General features: G+C 53.3%; 1 protein-coding gene across 7 annotated transcripts in view; it reads right to left on the bottom strand.

The window, feature by feature from the left end:
* Positions 1-11,740: 11,740 nt before the first annotated feature.
* The window catches only part of ZC3H4 (zinc finger CCCH-type containing 4), a 44,375-nt gene continuing 37,029 nt past the window's right edge, over positions 11,741-19,086 (bottom strand). For 6 of the 7 annotated variants that reach the window (XM_078439631.2, XM_078439630.2, XM_078439633.2 and 3 more), the window contains 2 exons: positions 16,824-17,075; positions 11,741-15,632 (listed from right to left, as the gene is read on the bottom strand). In XM_078439631.2, the coding sequence (XP_078295757.2) occupies positions 14,113-15,632; positions 16,824-17,075 (1,772 nt within the window). In that variant the 3' untranslated portion in view covers positions 11,741-14,112. The remainder of the gene's footprint in view (positions 15,633-16,823; positions 17,076-19,086) is intronic. The other variant, XM_078439635.2, reaches the window with a different exon arrangement.

Below are 19,086 nucleotides of genomic sequence, written 5' to 3'. Positions count from 1 at the left end.
GTTACCTTATCTTAAATCACATAGCTAATTAGATAAGTCCAATGCTACATTACTAGCCCCAGTGCCATGCAGCTTATACTCATTTGACCTTTCATTCATTCATCAATTATTTACTCAGCACTCACTCCCTGACAGTTATGCTACACATTTGGTACAAATCAGTAAACAAAACAGACAAAATTTGGGGCACCTGGCTGGCTCAATCAGGGGAGCACGTAACTCTTGATCTCATCATTGCGAATTTGAGCCCCACCTCGAGTGGAGAGATTACTTAAAATCTGTCAAAAAGGGGGAAAAAGGGGGGGGGTCACCGGGGTGGCTCAGTCAGTGGACTGTCCAACTCTTGATTTTGGCTCAGGTCATGATCTCACAGTTGACAGGTTTGAGGCCCGCATCTGGCTCTCTGCATTGACCGTGCAGAGCGTGCTTGAAATGATCTCTCCCTCTCCCTCTATCCAACTCGTGCTCTCTCTCTCAAAAAACAAATAACCTTAAAAAACAAAAACAAAAACAGACAACATTCTCTGCCCTGAACTTTCTCAATCTGATCAAAGACATCTACAAAAAACTCACAACCAGCACCATTGTTAGTGGTGAAATATTGACTGCTTTTCCCCTAAAATTGGAAACGAAGCCAGGACTTTCATTCTCCCCATTTCTAATCAACATTGTATGGGAGGTCCTCACTAGTGCAATAGGCAAAATAAATAGACAGAAGGGCATCAACATAAGATAGAAGAATTGAAACTGTTGATATTTGCACATGTGATTGCTTATGTGGAAAATTCCAAAAAATCAAAATAACTAAAACTAATAAGTGAATTTAGCAAGATTTCAGGGTACAGGATCAATATACAAAAATCAATTTTATGTTTATATACTAGGAGGAAACAGTTGCAAAATGATACTAAAAATAAGTGCCTGGGGCCCCCTGCCTGGATGGCTTAGTTGGTAGAGCCTGCAACTCTTAATCTCGGGGTCGTGAGTTCAAGCCCGACGTTGGGTGCGGAGCCTACTTTAAAAAAATTTTTTTTTAATGTGTTTTTTTTTAAAGTTCGTTTACAATAGTATCAAACCCCAAAATACCTTCGGAAGTATTTTAACAAAACACATGCGAGATTTCTACACTGAAAACTACAAAATACTGTTGAGGTACATTAAAGATCTAAATAAATGGAGATATATACCATGTTCATGGATTGAAAAGCTCCTCGCTCTCATGGAGCTTCCGTTCTAGAGATATAGGCAGAAAATAAGCAATAAACATGCTAAGTAAGTACATTCTAGGGAAAGCCCAGGAGACTAGAGGAGCCCAGAGAGGGCACCTAACCCAGCCTAGTTGAAACCTGAACTCTGACTAGGCATGGACCAGATAAACCATGATCAGAGCCTTGCAGAAAGAATCTGGGGCCCCGAAAAATTACACTGAGTGTAGGACACTGAACATAAACAATCATTTACCATCACGAGATGGTTTCCTTTCCTTCCTTGGGCAGCCGTCACAATTATATTTTCTAAGATGCCCTACAATGTGTAGAGATCATTTGAATCCACAAAAGCAGCTCTCTGACCACCTTAACCCCAACCAGAGCAAGAGGACCTTCCGAGGTTACCCCCTTCAGTTCCTGGGTCACCTGTAACTCCTGACACTGTGCAGTAGAAAGCCATAGAGCATTTATGCAGGGGACATATGACGTTCAACTGATCTGTTAACACTTCCACCTCCCTGCGAAGGCTGGGCTGTAGCAGGGAGAGATAAGAAACTTGCAAGAGGACAGGAGATCCTGCCAATAGCTATCAATTTCTCTCCATTTCTTTCCTACTTCAAACCCTTGCTATCTTTCACCTGGACAGCTGAAACCAGCCCACTTACTGGTCTCCAGAACGCCCTCAGGGTACATTCTCCACTTAGTAGTTCAGCAAATATTTATTGAGTATCTACGATGTACCAAGTTCTGCTTAAGACCCTGAGGATATAGCAGTGAACAAGACAGAAAATGATGTGTCCCAGCCCCTATGGACATGGCAGCACTGGGAAAGGGAGACCGAGGAAGGATTAATATATTTTCAGGAAGGTAAATCCATCCAGAATATAAATCTAGGTGGTGAGGTAGAGAATGACAAGAGCATATGGCAGCGAGCTTCTAAGATGACCTCAGCCATCACAGTTTGTGTTGTCTCATCCCATATTCTAAAGACATACATCACATCACGCTACCCCCACCCCCACCCCCGCCCCAGCTCAGGAGTGCTCTGTGTGGCCAGTGGAATACTGTGGAAGTGACAGAGTGTGACTTCCAAGGCTGGGTCATAAAAGACATTGTCACTTCCACCTTTCTCTGTGGGAAGCCAGCTGCCGCATCGTGAGGACATACAAACAGCCTGGTGAAGAGGCCAGTAGCCAGCACCAGCTTGCCGGCCACATGAGCGAATTTCCTTGGAAGGTTCTCCAGTCCCCGTCAAGCCCTTGGGGGACCACAGCCCTGACCAGAACCTCATGAGAAATCCCAAGCCAGAACCTAGCAGCTAAGCTGCTCCTGTGGGTACTTCCTGATATACAGAAACTAAATGCAATAATACGTGTTTATTATTTTAAGCTTCTGAGTGTTGAGGATGTGACATATGAGTGCAATATGAGTGACAAAGAGTTATCGATGAGGTGATGAGGAGGAGGAGTACTCCAAGCACAGGGGATAGATAGCAAGTGCAAAGGCCCTGAGGCTGGAGTGTGCTTGATGTGCTGGAAGAATGGCCAGGGCGCCCCGCGTGGTTGGAGCAAAATGAACAAGGGGAGAGGAGAGGAGAGGAGAGGAGAGGAAGTCAAAGCCAGATGGAGAGTCAGGTTGTTGGTGTCTCATGGGCCACAGTGAAGGCTTCCTCTTTAATTTTAAGTGTGATGGGAGTTGGGGAGATTTTGAGCTGAGGGGTAGCATGAATTGACATATATGTCTTTAGCGTATGTTTAAGTATTTATTTTGAAAGAGAGAAAGGACTGAGCAGGGGAGGGGCAGAGAGAGAGAGAGAGAGAGAGAGAGAGAGAGAATCCCAAGCAGGCTCTGCTCTGTCAACGCAGAGCCCAACACAGGGCTTGAAGTCACAGACCATGAGATCATGGCCTGAGCCGAGATCAAGAGTCCGACATTTAACTGACTGAGCCACCCAGGCATCCCAGAAGGGATGTTTTAAATGAGCAGCTAGTGATGTGTCTCTAGCTGAAACCCATCCGTACGTAGCTCTCCATCACCCTCTGGAACCTTGTCTACGAGACCTGATCTTTATCTCCCAGTGAGAAGAGCTTAGATTTTATGGAGGGGGAGGCGAGTTGGGAGCTCCGGAGGGGGTTGAACTTGGGAGGGAGTTCAACTGGGCTGTAACAGCCTGCCTGCTGGCAATGAATGCTAAGCATTAAATGGGATTAAGTGGAACTGAAAATATTGGAGACACATTTTTCACATTCTTGGCTGGTGAAATGGTTTAGGCTGATGAGAAGGGAAAGAGAAATGAATGCCAGAAAGGGTCAGGGCAGAGAAAACAAATCCTCCTTAAAGAGACAGATCGTGATGTTGGCCAGCTGCCTCTGCACTTGTAATTTGATCAGTGGTTCTAATACACGAACTGTCCGGGAGCTTTAAAGACAAGTTAACGCTCCAGCCTCATCCCAGACCAACGCAGCCCTATCTGCGGATGGGAGGCAGGAAGCGGGCATTGGTATTCTTTTACAGGATATATACCTACTCACCACGAAAAGGAAATGAAAATTATGTGACATGATGGAGGTGTTAGCTAACGGTACAGTGGTAATCCTATTGAAATACTATATATAAGTGTGTGTGTGTGTGTGTGTGTGTGTATACATATACACATGTATATATGTAATCAGTGAGCATCAAAGCAACATGTTGTGTCTTAAACTTACGCAATGTTTTATGTCAATTACATCTCAATAAATTAAAAAACATTTTTTAAAGTTTACTTCTTTTGAGAGAGAGAGGCAGAGAGAGAGAGAGACAGAAAGAGCAAGCAGGGGAGGGGCAGAGAGAGAAGGAGAGAGAGAATCCCAAGCAGGCTCTGCACCATCAGCATGGAACCTGATGTGGGGCTCAATCTCACGAACTATGAGATCATGACCTGAGCCAAAATCCAGAGTCGGACGCTCAACTGACTGAGTCACCCAGGCGCCCCCCGCGCCCCCCTCCCAATTTTTTAATATATTTTTATCAACAGCTGACCTGGGGGTGCTTGGGTGGCTCAGTTGGTTTTGTGTCCAACTCTTGATCTCAACTCAGGTCATGATCTCACGGTTCATGGGATCGGATCGAATCGTGATCCCATGGTTTCTGTCTCTCCCTAGCTCTCTGCCCACCCCCCACCTCCCCTCCCCTCCCCACCCCACTCACAAGTGCACTCTCTCTCAAAATGAATAAACTTTGGTTCCCTGGGGGCTCAGTTGCCTGAGCGTCTGACTTCAGCTCAGGTCGTGATCTCACGGTTTGTGAGTTCGAGCTCTGCATCGGGTTTTCTGCTGACAGCACAGAGCCTGGAGCCTGCTTCGGATCCTCCGTTCCCTCTCTCTCTGCCCCTCCCTATCTCTCGCGCACGCTCTCTCTCTCTTTCTCAAAAGTAAATGCACATTTAAAATAATAATAATAATAATAATAATAATAATAAATAAGCTTTAAAAAGAAAAAAGAGCTGACCTGATGTCAGGCCCCGTTCCAACCACTGTGGCCACAACAATGAACCAGAGACAAAGGATCGGCTTTTGTGGCAGGACTTTTGAGCGTGTGTTGAGGGATCACAAGGCAGGTCATGTGACCCACAAACCAAGCATTTTATTCAGGTTGCTCTCTAAGTCCTGCGACACAACTGTAACATTTCCTCTGACCAGGTGCTCACCGTTACCCTCTGTCTCCCCTTCGACCAACCCTTAGGCTACTCTCCCCCGGCCCCCGCTGGCCTCGAACCTCAGTTCTCCAAGTGCTAACTGAGCTCGGAAATGTGGGACATGTCCCTTTGCCAGCATCTCCCGAGACCCGCTGACCACAGAAGGACACGTTTCCTGTCAAACCACACTGGTGACTTATTTCCTCTCTCCGACCCAACTTCCCCAACTGCCAACCCAGCTCACCATAGAGAAGCAATGCCCTTTCCTCTTTGACCTGGAGACACTTGCAGAGACCTCTTGAGGTCAGAACAGCCTCCTCACTGTAATGGTCTTTTTTTTTTTTTTTTTTGAAGATTTTATTTTTAAGTAATCTCTACACCCATCGTGGGGCTCGAACTCACGACCCTGAGATCGACAGTCACCGGCTCTTCCGACAGAGCCCCTGTTCTGGACATGTTGGGGGGGCGGGTACCTTGTGTGTCTGGCTTCCTCTTTCTTTTTTTAATTAATATAAATAAACTTCTTTTATTAAATTTGTTTTTAATGTTTATTTATTTTTGAGACAATGTAAGAGACAGAGTGCAAGTGGCGAAGGGGCAGACAGAGGGAGACACAGAATCTGAAGGAGGTTCCAGGCTCTGAGCTGTCAGCACAGAGCCTGACTCGGGGCTCGAACCCACGAACCGTGAGATCATGACCCGAGCCGAAGTCGGACGTTTAACTGACTGAACCACCCACGAGTCCCTGTCTGGCTTCTTTCAGTTAACTTAATGTTTTCACTTTTTTTGTCTTTTTGTAGGAGATGAATTTTCTTTATTCACTGATCTGTGATAATCTTGCAAGAAAAGCTTATTATACCATTCCGTAGTTCATAAGCCGTTGGGTAACTCAACTCTATTAAAATGTTTTTCTCTCACCCCACTTTACCCCCATTCTATGTGAAGTCATGCTTTACCTTCATATTTCTTACTGGCTATTATTATTTAAAATTTTTTTTTTAGTGTTTATTCATTATTTTTGAGAGACAGAGACAGAGCATGAGCAGGGGAGGGGCAGAGAGAGAGGGAGACAGAATCAGAAGCAGGCTCCAGGCTCCGAGCTGTCAACACAGAGCCCAACGCAGGGCTCGAACTCACAGACCCGAGATCATGACCTGAGCTGAGTTTGGACGCTCAACCGATGAAGCCACCCAGGCGCCCCCCAAATTTTTAATGTTTATTTATTTTTGAGAGAGAGAGAGCGTGAGCAGGGTAGAGGGAGGGAGAGAGGGGGACAGAGGATCCCAAGCCGACTTCGTGCTGATAGCAGTGAGCCCAATGCGGGACTCGAACCAACGAACCGTGAGATCATGTGCTGAGCCGAAGTCAGATGGTTAACCAACTGAGCTCCCAGGCGCCCCAATGCATCTGTTTTCTTTCTTTCTTTCTTTCTTTCTTTCTTTCTTTCTTTCTTTCTTTCTTTCTTTTTCTTTCTTTCTTTCCTTCTTTCCTTCCTCCTTCCTTCCTCTTTCTTTCTTTCTGAAGGAGACAGAGTGTGAGTGGGGGAGGGGCAGAGAGAGAGACACACACACCCAGAATCCGAATCAGGCTCCAAGCTCTGAGCTGTCAGCACAGAGCCCAACATGGGGCTCAAATTCACAAACTGCAAGATCGTGACCTGAGCCGAAGTCGGCCGCTCAACTGACTGAGCCACCCAGGTGCCCCAAATGCACCTGTTTTCAATATTTGGGGGTTTGGTGGGAAGCATGGCCTGAAAGCCAGCTGCTCCCCTTGGCTTGGGGCCTCTTCCTTGAACCACTCCAAACTTTGCTTCCTAGTTAACCTCTCTGATCTCCTGCCTCCTTTTTTTTTTTTTTTTTTTTTTTTAAGTAAATCTATTTATTTTGAGAGAGAGAAATAGCTGGGGAGGGGCAGAGAGAGAGAGAGAGAGAGAGAGAAAAGAGAGTGCAAGCAGGGGAAGGACAGAGAAAGGCAGGGATCCGGAGCAGCCTCCGTGCTGACAGCAGAAAGCCCTTTGGGGGACTTGAACTCACAAACCACAAGATCATGACCTGAGCCGCAGTCAGATACTTAACCAGCTAAGCCACCCAGGTGCCCCCCTCCTGCCTCGTATTCATTGAGGGTCCCTGTGATGACATCAGGCCCACCCAGATAATGCAGCATTGTCTCCCCATCTCATGACCCTTACTTAATCCCACCAGCAAATTTCCTTTTGCCATATAACGTAGCGTTCTCGGGTTCCAGGAATTAGGGGCGCATTAAAGGCTTTTACAAGAGGGAGGCCGGAGGACCAGTTAATAGTGGGAGATGTGACAACAGGAGCACGAGGTCAGAGGGACATAAGGAAGGGGCCAGGAGCCAAGCACTGCAGGAGGATTCTAGAAGCTGGAGAAGGCAAAGAAATGAATTCTCCCCTGAACCCTCCAGGAAGAACACGACCCTGCTTAACACATTGATTTTAGACTTCTGATTTTCAGGACTATAACAGGATACATTTGCATTATTTTTAAGCCCCTTAAGTTTGTGATAATTTGTTACGGTAGCAAACACAGTTACCAAGCCTGACCATGAATACAAGTTGCCAGGAGGTGGGAAGTCTGGAGAGGAAAGCAAATTGGTAATTGTGATCACTTTAAGAGCTGGGAAGTCCAGTGCTGTATGTAGGTAGGATTTAGGGCTGTGCTGTCCCACATGGCAGCCACTGGGCACACGGGCCTATTTATTTATTTAGAGAGAGTCCGTGAACGGTGGTGGGGTCGGGGGGCAGAGGAAGAGAGAGAGAATCTTAAGCAGAATCCATGCTGAGCCTGGAGCCCCATACAGGGCTTGATCCCCAGGACTCTGGGATCATGACCTGAGCTGAAATCAACAGTTGGACACTCAAGTGAGCCATCCAGGTGCCCCTTATTTATTTTTTTAACTTCACACTCAGCGCAGAGCCCAATGCATGGGGCTTGAACTCACAATCTTTTTTTTTTTTTTCTTATTAAAAAATTTTTTTTGATGTTTATTTTTGGGACAGAGCATGAGCAAGGGAGGGGCAGAGAGAGAGGGAGACACAGAGCCCTTGGCAGCCTCCAGGATCCAAGCTGTCAGCACAGAGCCTGATCCGGGGCTCAAACTCACGAACCGTGAGATCATATCCTGAGCTAAAGTCAGATCTTAAATGACCGAGCCACTCAGGCACCCTTGAACTCACAATCTTGAGATCTAGAGTCAGTCACTTAACCAACGGAGCCACCCAGGCACCCCTACATGGCCTATTTACGTATAAATTCACATTAACCAAAAATTAAAATCCAGTACCTGGGCTTAAGTGCTCAGTGTCTCTACATGGGCCCAGCGGCTGCCTTCCTGGACAGCAAGGAGAGAGTCCATTTCCATCCCTGCAGAACATTCTAATTAATGGGCAGTGCGGGTTGAGAGAATAGGGCACAGCGAATGTGTCATAGTGTGTAAAGTTACAAGACAAACCTGAGAGTAAGGAAGAGGGGAGGGAGCAGGAAGTCGATAAAAAAAACACCTAAAGCTGACACAGTTAAAGAGACACAGAGTAACCACCAGAAGAAATAAGAAGGAATGCTTAAAAGATTTTGCCTTTCAAATCATCTTTTGGAGGGATATGGTGGAATGGGGCAGGGTGGGTGCGACGGATTGAATTGTGTCCTCTCAAAAGTTCATTTGTTGAAGCCCTAACCTTTAGTGTGGCTGCATTTGGAGAGGGGACCTTTAAGGAGGTAATTAATTACGTTTAAATGAGGGGATAGGGTGGGGCCCTGATCCCGGAGGACTAGCTCCTGAGTGCTTTCTGGCTCTCTCCACCCGGATCCCCCGGAGACCGCCATCCCCAGCCCCACCCCACTCACTCATTGGCTGGAGCGGCCTGTCGGGGCGTGGCCTCCATGCAAATGTCGAGGTGAATTTCAGGTGCTGGGGCTTTGGGTGAGCGACGCTCCTGGGCAATGGAAGACACCTTCTCCAGGCCACCATACTTCCTCAGCTGGCTACTGTAGCCCGTGGCAGGACCCCTGCAGGCAAGGGGGATGCCTGGGAGAACCTGGGAGGGCTGGTGTGGAGGCATTAGCGCTGGTCTCCAAGCAGCTCCAGTTGTCCGTCTTCCGGCCCCACAGCAGAATAGCACCTCCCGATACCCCTGGAAGTTTGGCTGGAACCCGCTTTAGCCCATGAAACACAACAGATGTGAAGTCCATGGCTTTGGGAAAGAAGCAGTTAAGGGATGGGGGGGGGGGGGTGCTATCCTCCGCCTTTCCTCACCAAGTGGTTTCAGGGGCGGAGCCTCAGCGCGGGTCCCTTCCTCAGTGGCTATGATGAGCAGAGCTTCCGGCCCGACCCATGAATGAGCCACTGCGATTTGGGAGTTTGTGTTTCTGCAGCATAACCTTGCCCATCCTTACTTACACAACTGATACACTCCCCATCTTAAACAGTTGTTTCTATACTAGTCTTAACAGATCCTCACCGGGGAACCTGGGTGGCTCAGTCGGTGAAGCATCTGGTCCTTGATTTCAGCTCAGGTCCTGACCTAACAGTTTGTGAGTTCAAGTCCCTGCCCTGTCAGGCTCTGCGTTTGGGATTCTCTGTCTCTCTTTCTCGTTCTACCTCTCTCTTTGCCCCTCCCTCACTCAAGCACACTCTTCCTCTCAATATAAATAAACATTAAAAAAAAAGTAATCCTAGGGGCACCTGGGTGGCTCAGTCGGTTAAGCATCCGGCTTCGGCTCAGGTCATGATCTCGCAGTCTGTGAGTTCGAGCCCCGCGTCGGGCTCTGTGCTGACAGCTCAGGGCCTGGAGCCTGCTTCGGATTCTGTGTCTCCCTCTCTCTCTGTCCCTACCCTGCTCTCGCTGTCTCTCTCTCACTCTCAAAAATAAACATTAAAAAAAAAAAAAAAGGACTGTGAATATTGAACTCTGTGTTCTGATGTCTGCAAGTTGTTTTGAAATGCATCCAAATATGATGGATGGGTGGAGAGGGGGATGGGCAGATGGCTGAACTGGGATAAAGCGTGTATGGTACCATGTTCATACCTGTGGAATCTAGGCCGTGGGCGGGGTCAGGTGCCTGAGGACAACCTCGCATGGTTGCCGGTCCTAACGCCCCAGGAATTGGGTGAAAGTGGAAGGCTCTTGACACAGCTCTTGGCCTCAGTCACCAGCCGGTGCCCAATGGCCACTTCTGTCCTCAGGCTCCATTTCTTCCTCCAACAGTGATACTCAGGGCTTCATGCACGTCTGGAGATGCCACCCGTTCCTGCAGCTCTCCTGACCAGCTCTGTGCAGGAGCCCCCCAGCCTGCGACCACAGCTGCTTTCGGCCAGTTCCCAGACCACGTCCTCCTCTGAGGTGCCATCTCTGCCTTCCACTGGGCTGACCAGACATCTTCTCTGATCCCTCGCGGTCACCCACCACGTGTGACTGTGACCGACCCCTATCTCCCCCCCCCCCCCCAAGTCTCAAGTCTATTGGCTCCCCAGCTGCCTGCTCCCGTTGCTTTGTCATCCCGGCAGGCTCGCCCTAGCCAATCCCTTTCCTACGCCCGCAAGAAAGAAGGTTCTAGGCTCCGGTCTGCATGACCCAGTCACTACCTTACTTGAACACAGACTCTCCAGATTCTCTCCCTGTGTCTGCACACCGCCTTTGAGGGTCTCCAGGACCTGCCAACGTGACCCAGGCACCAGCTCCCTTCCCCTTGCAGGGCCCTGCCCCAGGCCGGTGGGTCGCCTTGGCAGGAGCCCCGGGTCGCCGACAGGATCTGATGCACCATGGGTGCGTGCCCATGCCTGACTGCTGGCTGTATTGTCACTGTAACTGTCAACCCCTGTGCCTCCCCCCCACCTTACAGAGCCTTGCGGGCTCAGCCTCAGGATGCTGGATCTTTGTCGTTGTTAACGACTAAACACGAGACTTCTGTTCTCCTCTTCCCTGGGACCAACACAGGACGGGGCGCACAATCTGATCCTGGCTGACAAGACCGGACAGGAAGGGTCCTGAGGGACTTCCAGAACTCTTCCCTTGCTCCTGAGAAGGTACAGAAGAATTCCTTCCCTGCTTCCACACTTGGCTGAGGCGAAGGCTGTCGGGCGCTCTAGCCATCTTGCGATCACAAGGGGGTGACCAACAGTCTGAAAACCGGTCAGGACCTGTGTGAATTCACAACTCACTCCAAGCTGACCAACCCTGAACTGCCCTGTTGACCTTCCAGAAACGCTGGACTCCTGGCTGTTGGAAGCCAAGGGGAGTTGGGAACTTTTGAGTTGCAGGTGAAATCAACCTTACTCAATAACGGATGAATTGGAAGAAATTCAAAGATCGCATCCTGAGGTTGTGACATGAACTTAAGAGCTTAGCAGCCTAGACCCGCAAGCAGTGGAAGGGCTCCACCCTCCTGACCTCATCACCTCCCAAAGGCCTCACCTCCTAATACCATGGCATCGGGTGGGGGTGGGGGTGGGAAAACAGGGGTCAACATATGAATTGTGAGGAGACGCACACATTTAGTCTGTGCCGGTCAGGGCTCCCGTTTTGCCGCAGCCCCAGGAGCCAGCCCGGGGGTCTTGCCAAGGTCACACTGGCCCCTTCCGTGGGCTGGACGGGGGCAGGGCCGTGCAGCTCACCGCTGTATCTCTGAATGCAGGGACTGGCCCAAAGCGGGGGTTCGGGAACCGTGGGAGGCAGGTGCCAACCACTAAGGAAAGCAGAGGCGGTTCGGAGGCCCCGATGCCATGAGGTCGTCACGAATGTCACCCCGGGGGCCAGCCGCCACGAGAACCGATCCAGGTTTTCTCATTCCCGGGGTGGGGGATGGTGGGAGCGGCACAGAGAGGCGAGACCGCAGGATTTTTAAAATAACTGCATCCTTTAATGGCAGTAATACAATTATTGGATTAAGAGACCACAGGAGAAAGGGCAGGTGACATTTCTGGAAGACAGAGAAGGAGTACAAAAAGGGAGCTGGGACAGTCATGCGATGATCATTGTAAAAATACAGTACGTTATATACATATTTGCACCATCAACTTTCAACTCTGAAGTAATATTTACACTTTTGTTACAATCCTGGTTAGAGAACATTTTGTTTTTAAAAGCTTGGCCTGATGGCAAATGAAAATTTTGGGGGGAATTCATAGTCCCGTGAGGTTCTTAGGCTGAATATTCCTAGAGGAGGGTTCCAGCTTCTATTTCATCCACAGATTTCGGTTTTAAAAAAGTATTTAATTTTGCTTTTACAAAAGAAAATTCTCAAAGGAGGGAGAGAGAGAGAAGGAAAACAAAAAACAAAAAACCCACGGCCACACTGTGTATCTTTACTTATTTTACAAACATCAAGGGCTGCAGCCCTTTGCTTCAAGGCCAACACTGGTGGCTGAAGAAAAATCTCACTAATGATTGTTTAAAAACCACAAAACGAAATAGACAGAGACGAACCAAACCAACCTGATCACGGCGCACTGACCCTGCGGGCTGCCTCTTCCCACCCGTGCTTCTGGCCCCAAACTGGACAGTTTTTCTTCCGGGGGAGAGGGGTTTGGTACAGGAGCCTCATTCACCTCCCACCCCAAGGAGGTGGGAGGGGAACCCTCTGGCTGGATCACCAGTTTTCTTCATTATTGGCAAGAAAGAGATGGGGGCCTTTAGCAAGGCAGTTGGGGTGATGGGACAAGAGCAAGGCAAGAGATGGCCAGCACCTGCTTATGCACAGGTAGGAAGGACCCCGGAGCCATGGGCCGGCCTCCCCAGGTCCCATCCACAGGGTGAGCCTTTTCTGGAGCTCTGTGGATGAGGCTGGACCTCAGCCAGGGGCCTGGGGCAGGTGGGGGGGGGAGCCCAGTGCAGATGTCTCTGCTCCCATCCTGGCTCAGCCGGAGGAGGGGAGCAGGATGCAGGCTTCTGGTTCCACGCCCTCCACCTGCAAGCGGGGGTCCTGCCGGTTCTCTCCTAGAGAAGGCCCAGCGGCCCCCCACCCTGCCCTGGCTAGTCTCCTGCCCTTTCCTCAAGCCCCCCAAATCCAACACTGTGACATACCTCTGAACCCGTGCACCTGTCAGCTGGGAAGAAAAACACACTAAAACCACGGGCCCTACATCAGACGCGGTGGGAGGAGGTTCAAAGCAAGCGGAGAACAGAAACACTTTGCAAGAACCCCCCGGGGCTCCTGTCGGGAGCCTGGCGGAGCGGCCATGCCACGGATCCTTGAGCTGTCCCCAGAGGGGCGGGGGCCGGCACACTGGGTGCTCTGGCTCCGGGGGACCAGGAAAGACCCCGGCCTGAGGGGAGGACGGCGTGGCCGCGACGGGACAAAACGAGAGCTAATACTGACAGAAAACACGCGGTCTGCGGAGGCTGCCTCCTAGAGGCAGCTTTTGGGGGATGCCGCCCCACACCAGCCCTGCCGTCTCCAGGTTCGTCTCTCACCCTGGAGTCTTCTGATGTGGGCGGAGGGCACAGGTCTGAGGACGAACTCTGGACGGAGGGCAGCAGGGAAGCCGGTGTGCGAATCCACAGGAGACGGGAGGAGAGATGGCTGTGCCTCTCCCAGCTCAGACAGCTTCCAAGGGCTCTCTGCCTTTCTTTCAAATTCTTTCCTTCCTCGGGCCCCTGAAGCGGGTCGTCGGGGCCGGCCCGCTGCAGAGGGGATGGGGATTCTAGAAATGCCTGGACCTGCTTCGACGCAGGGTCTGCCCACGGTCTCGGCTTCATCTCTCCTCGCTCACACGGGGTGAGCAGCGTTCAGCGCCTTCTCACACCTACTGTTCCCTTTGTCCTCGGGTGTGGGCTGGCGGGGGGGGGGGGGGGGTTGGGGAGGAGGAGGGGCCCAGCTTTGCCCAGAAAACCCACTGGACCTCCAGCCACCAGACTGGGGCTCCAGCCTTCAGAGAGTCCCTGATAACTGAGCCTGGCCAGACGAAGGGCCCGCTGGGGCTGAGGCCCCGGGGACTTCCAACTGTTCACGTGCACAAGTAGGTTTCCTTGGCGGGAGCCTGGGAGCCCCGCAGCACTGACCAGAACTGACGGAAAATGGTTATATACAATTTATATGTTGCAAAGAAAGTACTATTAAAAAAGAAAGAGAGAAATGGGGAGGGAGAGAAAAAAAAGGGGGGGGAACCACCCAGAGCCCCCCTCCCCCCAAGTTCCCAACTCTGGTTGCTACCCTTAAATATTGCCCTGGGAAGGGTGGGGTGCGGGGAGCGCTTGACTCCAGCTTAACACTACTGGCAAAAGGGGGAGGCAGTGGGGTCAAAGCCTTTAAAAACATCTTTCAGGGACCCCGCGTCCTGCTCGCCCTCGCGGGCTGGGCTGTTGCCAGCAAATGGGCTTCCAGAGCCCGTCTTGGGCGTCTGTTTCACAGTCCCAAAGAGGGTGGGCACGGGCAGGTTGTGCACGCCAGGCTGGGGCGGGGCGCCCTCTGGTGGCGGGGCACCCGGTGTGGCGGTGGGGGCCGCGGAGGCCTTGGGCCGGGGGCGGTTGTAACTGTTGTATCGGTCTGTGGCTGTGGCAGTGCCCCCATCTGCACCGGGCTTCCCGGACTCAGGCTGTTCCAGGGCGGACTTGCGGACGAACGGGGGCTCCTTGGCCTTGGCGGCCGAGCTCTTGCCATTGCCCTCAGGGCCTTTGGGCTGGGTGCCCGCGTCGGCGGCTGGCTCCGCAGTTTTGCCACCTGCGTTGGGAGTCCTGGGGTCGTAGAGGCTGATGCCACTCAGCACGCTGCTCTGCCCACTCCCGCTGCCCTGGCCCAGCCCGCCGGCAGCCAGCACTCGGGGGTCATAGGGGGCGGTGGCTGGTGGGGAGGACTCCCCGCTGGGGCTGGCGGCTGGAGAGGGTGCTTCGGCGGGGCCGGGCTTGGCAGCCCGGGAGGAGGCAGCAGAGTCCGCCGGTTTCTGGAGCCGAGGGTCGGTAGGTGCCTTCCGCACCCGGGGGTCACTGGGTTTGTCGCTGGAGCCAGGGGCCGCCGAGGGGCCGGTGGCATTAACAGTCTTAAGGATGCGAGAGAGGAGCTCGAAGTCGGGCAGGTTGGAGCCGGACGCGCCGGGGTCTGTGGAGGTGCCCAGGCGCTGTCGGGGGTTGGGAGGTCCCGCGGCGGCGCCACGGTGCAGCCTGGGATCCAGGGTGGGCATGGACTGCAGGGCTGCGGGGACGGGGGGCACCGCGTCCTGCTTGGGGACGGGCAGGGGGATCAGGTCCTCAGGATTCCAGAGCACAGTGCGGGCGAAGCTCGGCTTGCTCAGGGTCACGTCCTTCTTGATGTGGCTGAACTGCTGCAGCTGTGACCGTGGGTCCCGCAACGGGGGCCCGGGGAGAGGGTCCAGGGGGATGGTCATGGCCTTCTCCCGCAGGGCCCGCTCCCCTTCCTCCTCTTCTGCGGGGGGTGGTCCAGACCCTTTGGAGCCGCCGGGGCCTGCAGGGCTGGAATGAAGGCCGCCTTCGGGCTTTGGGTTGGGCAGGGAGCGAGCCAGCCGAGGGTCGGAGGGCCCCACGTCTCCTGGGCCAGACCCGCTGGAAGCCTCGGCATGGCGGGTGAGTCTGGGGTCCCGGCTGAGGCGAGGGTCGGCCAGCCGGCCTCCCGTGGGGTGTCCTTTCTGGAGGCGGGGATCCCCCAGCCCGCTGTTGCTCAGGTCCCCGACGGAAGCCTGGGGTCTGCCGGACGTCTGCTGTCTCAGGGTCTTAAGAATGGAGGTGACGCTGCTCCCGCCCTCGTCCTCATCACTTGAGTACCAGTTTCCGGTGTCACCTGAGCAAGAACAGAGGTACAGGAAGATGAGCGGCCACCGCCACTGCCACCAGTCCGCAGACCCACAGCGGCCCGCTGGGTGAATGGCTCCTCCGCCTCTGACCTCTCAGAACCTCAGTTTCTCCTTTCCTAAAAACCCCTCCCTCTGCGGGCTGCTACGAACAGCCACGAAACTCAGGTGGGCCGAGCACCAAGCCCGGGAGATCACTGGCTACTGTTTCTGGATCCTTCCCCATGTGCTCTATCTTCTTAATTCTCATGACCACCCAGAAGGCAGTGTTACTATCACGCCCATTTGACAGACGAGAAAGCGGAGGCATGGACGGTACCTTGAGATCGAGGGCAGAGCAAGGACTGAGCTCAGGATCCCAGCCCGGGGCTCCGACACCTCGTCCTCACCTGCCATGGGCTCAGGTCCCAGCATGGCAGGCCCTGCTCTGGGCGCCTGGGAGCACCTAGCACTGACTCCGCTCTTTCTGCGCTCGGGGCTCACAGACACTGGCCCCCAGGCCCCTCGAAGCGTTACCATATCCCGGCGAAGGGCAGTCACCGGCTGATAAGAGACGGGGCCAGGTGGGCGGACTCAGAAATTGGCCCAAGTCCAACCTTCTAGGCAGGTGAAACCGGAGCCACCGAGGGAGGGTGTGGCCCCCTCTTCCCACTGTCCCCACCTGCTCCCAGGCTCCAGCTCCTGGTTCTAGACACCATTTGTCCACCCCATTTCCTCCTGGGCTGGATGCCATCAGATCCGCTGTGTGGCACCAAGTGACCTGGCAGCTGGGACTGTGCTTATTACTGGTTTATGTCAGCAACTGGCTGTCATCTGCTGACTTCCTGAGAGCATGGTCTAGGGAAAGGAGAGCGGTGAGCCTCCTCTCTGAGGGCTCAGAAGGGAAATCCTGTTGGCTGCTGTCTCCTCCAGGGACCAGCCCACCTCCCTCCTCAATGGGATCAGGGTCTCTCTCGACCCCCGAGATACAGAAAGGCAGCCCTGACTTCCAGTTTCCTCAGGGACATGCAACGCAGCAGCTCCAGCCCGGCTCCACGGCCCTGGGCAGGGGTCCTCTCTGGCCACAAGCTCCTTTCCGACGCAAAACCCAGCTAGGCCTTCCCCACCTCTCCACGGCACAGTGGCCTGGGGGGGGCCTGTGCCTGTCAGGGGAAGCCCCTGCCCCTGGGGAGGACACATGCCTTCCTCATTCTCCCGGTCCTGCTTGCTGCTCTCAGCCAGCCTCCTCGCTCTCTCCTCCTCCTCCTGCTGCTTCTGCTGGATCCTCAGGTACAGGGCCCTCTGGGCTGAGGGCAGGAAGTCGGGGACACCGGCGCCCGGCTTCGGCCGGCCTGGGGGCCCTCCCTCAGAGAAGCTGTCGGGCTCCAGAGGGTGCTCGGGGAAGAGGTGCTCCCCAGGCTCCCCCGGCAGCTCTTCGTAGTGCCCGTAGTCCTCTGTGGCAGGGAAGAACCGAGGGCTCGTGTCGGGAAGGGCCTTGCGGCACCAGCTCCAACCCACCTGCGCGCCCTTAACTGGAGAACCCCCACCCCCTGATGGCAATGGGTGACGACGTACAGCCCGTCCCTTCCTACCCTCCCCAGGAGGGTCCCCACAGAAGGCCCAACAGCAGGGGACAGAGCAGCCAACGGGGGGGGGGGTCTCCCCACCCAGGATGCAGCCACCGAAAAATGGGGTTCACAGCACGGTTTAGTGATGTGGGCGGGCAAATGCTCATGAAGTGAAAACAAGACGCAACGTCGTACAGATGTTTACAAAATGCAACGAAAAGGCTTTGCAGACAGACAGAAAACAGTCCTCTGGGAGCGAGACTCGGGAGAGAGGGGCCCCCACGTGCTTCTGATCTGTTCTAATGACCGGTGAGGGGCATTCGGTTTATGGTTTCTTTTTTCCTCTTTTTTTGAGTTTTATTTATTTAGGTAAGCTCCACCCCCGACGCGAGGCTTGAACTCACAACTCCAAGATCAAGAGTCACGTGCTCTTGCGACTACACCAGCCGTGCGCCCTCTTTTTATGATTTCTTTGTAATAATCAGAAAAGAGAAACACTGCATCTCGTAGAGAGCTCGTAATATGAGCTCGGCCACGGTGACCAGACTTGGAAATAAAAGGAAATAACTGAAATGTTGCTATGGCCACATGTCAATCCAGAGGCTCACGGGTGATTCCTCCTTCTCCCTCCCTCCTTTACGGGGTCCTGAACTCTGCAAATGCTCACGAGCGTTGCATTTAAGGGCAGGAGGCGGGGGGGGGGGGGGGGGGGGGTGTCTCTCTCACATGGCGTCTAGGAGGCACAGGGCTGGAGGGTCGGGGTCTGCCTTCACTCCTGAAGGGCAGGCAGGGGCCTGCTGCACGTGGGGACTGTGTGTGCATGCGTGCGTGTGTGCAGACAGAGAACGTCTAGTCAGCGCTGCCCCACACGTAGAACGTTCTGCAATGACGAAATATTCCGTATCTGCACAGTGCGACCTGGCTACCACTATCCTCCACGGGGCTACTGAGCATCTGAAATGTGGCCAGTACTAACAAGAGGGTAATCTGTAACTTAATAGAAACTAAAAGGCTTAACACGATTTGTAAATATTTCATACACAAAGCACATGAAGGAAAAAGCGAAAGGCCACCCTCTTCTAGCCCCTGAACTTCGTGGGCAAACCTGCACTATGGGGCCGGAGCCTAGCGCGGTGCCGGACACACGCCGTGAACAACAGTCCCAGTCGCCCCTGCACAGAACAAACTACTCGTCGGCCGTACGACTGAATATAGTAACCACCACTGGGCGGGCACAATTCAAACGCATAGATTTCCAGATATGGAAATAGGGGCGAATTACTTTAGAGGCACCTCCTGTGAACAGCTCGCCAGACTCGGTTTTCCTCCGCGCCCAGGCCTTTTTCCGTGCACGTTCTACACGTTTACGAAAGGAGAAGGGGCCCGTGGGAACCACGGCACCTCCCTCACACAGCCTGCCTTTCTCACTCCCGCTTCCCAAGCTCCCGCTCCTTGCCGCAAACACTGCTCCGTGGCTCTGAGCACCACCGAGACGCCGGAGGCTGATACGACCCCCAGCCTGGTGGTCTCCCTGATGCCCCGCGAAGTTTCCCCACGGCTGTCAAATGGGCATCTCTTGCTTGACAGGGCGGCTGAAGTGATCTCTTGTGGGTGCTCAGCGCCCACAACTCGGCTCTCTCCAGCAGGACGTTCCGGCATCAGGGACGGCGTGAGCATCCGCCCAGGTGACCCTGCCTCGAGGCCGGCGTCCCCATTTGCTCCTTCCTGTCTTATAACACGTGCACGAGGAGGAATGTAGGCCCCACGGCGTTTTCTCCAAACTCGCTACTTCCTGCCCTGTCACGGCCAGCTCTGCCCAGGACAACTCCGTAGCATTCCAGAAACTTCCCTGATTCCGCTCCAACCCCTACTATCCACCCCCTCGAATGCCTCTGCC

This window comes from Panthera onca, chromosome E2, assembly GCF_046562875.1.
Source record: "Panthera onca isolate mPanOnc1 chromosome E2, mPanOnc1 haplotype 2, whole genome shotgun sequence".
NCBI lineage: Eukaryota > Metazoa > Chordata > Mammalia > Carnivora > Felidae > Panthera > Panthera onca.
The sequence above is the reverse complement of the archived record's forward strand: the minus strand, read 5'-3'. Positions and strand labels throughout refer to the sequence as shown.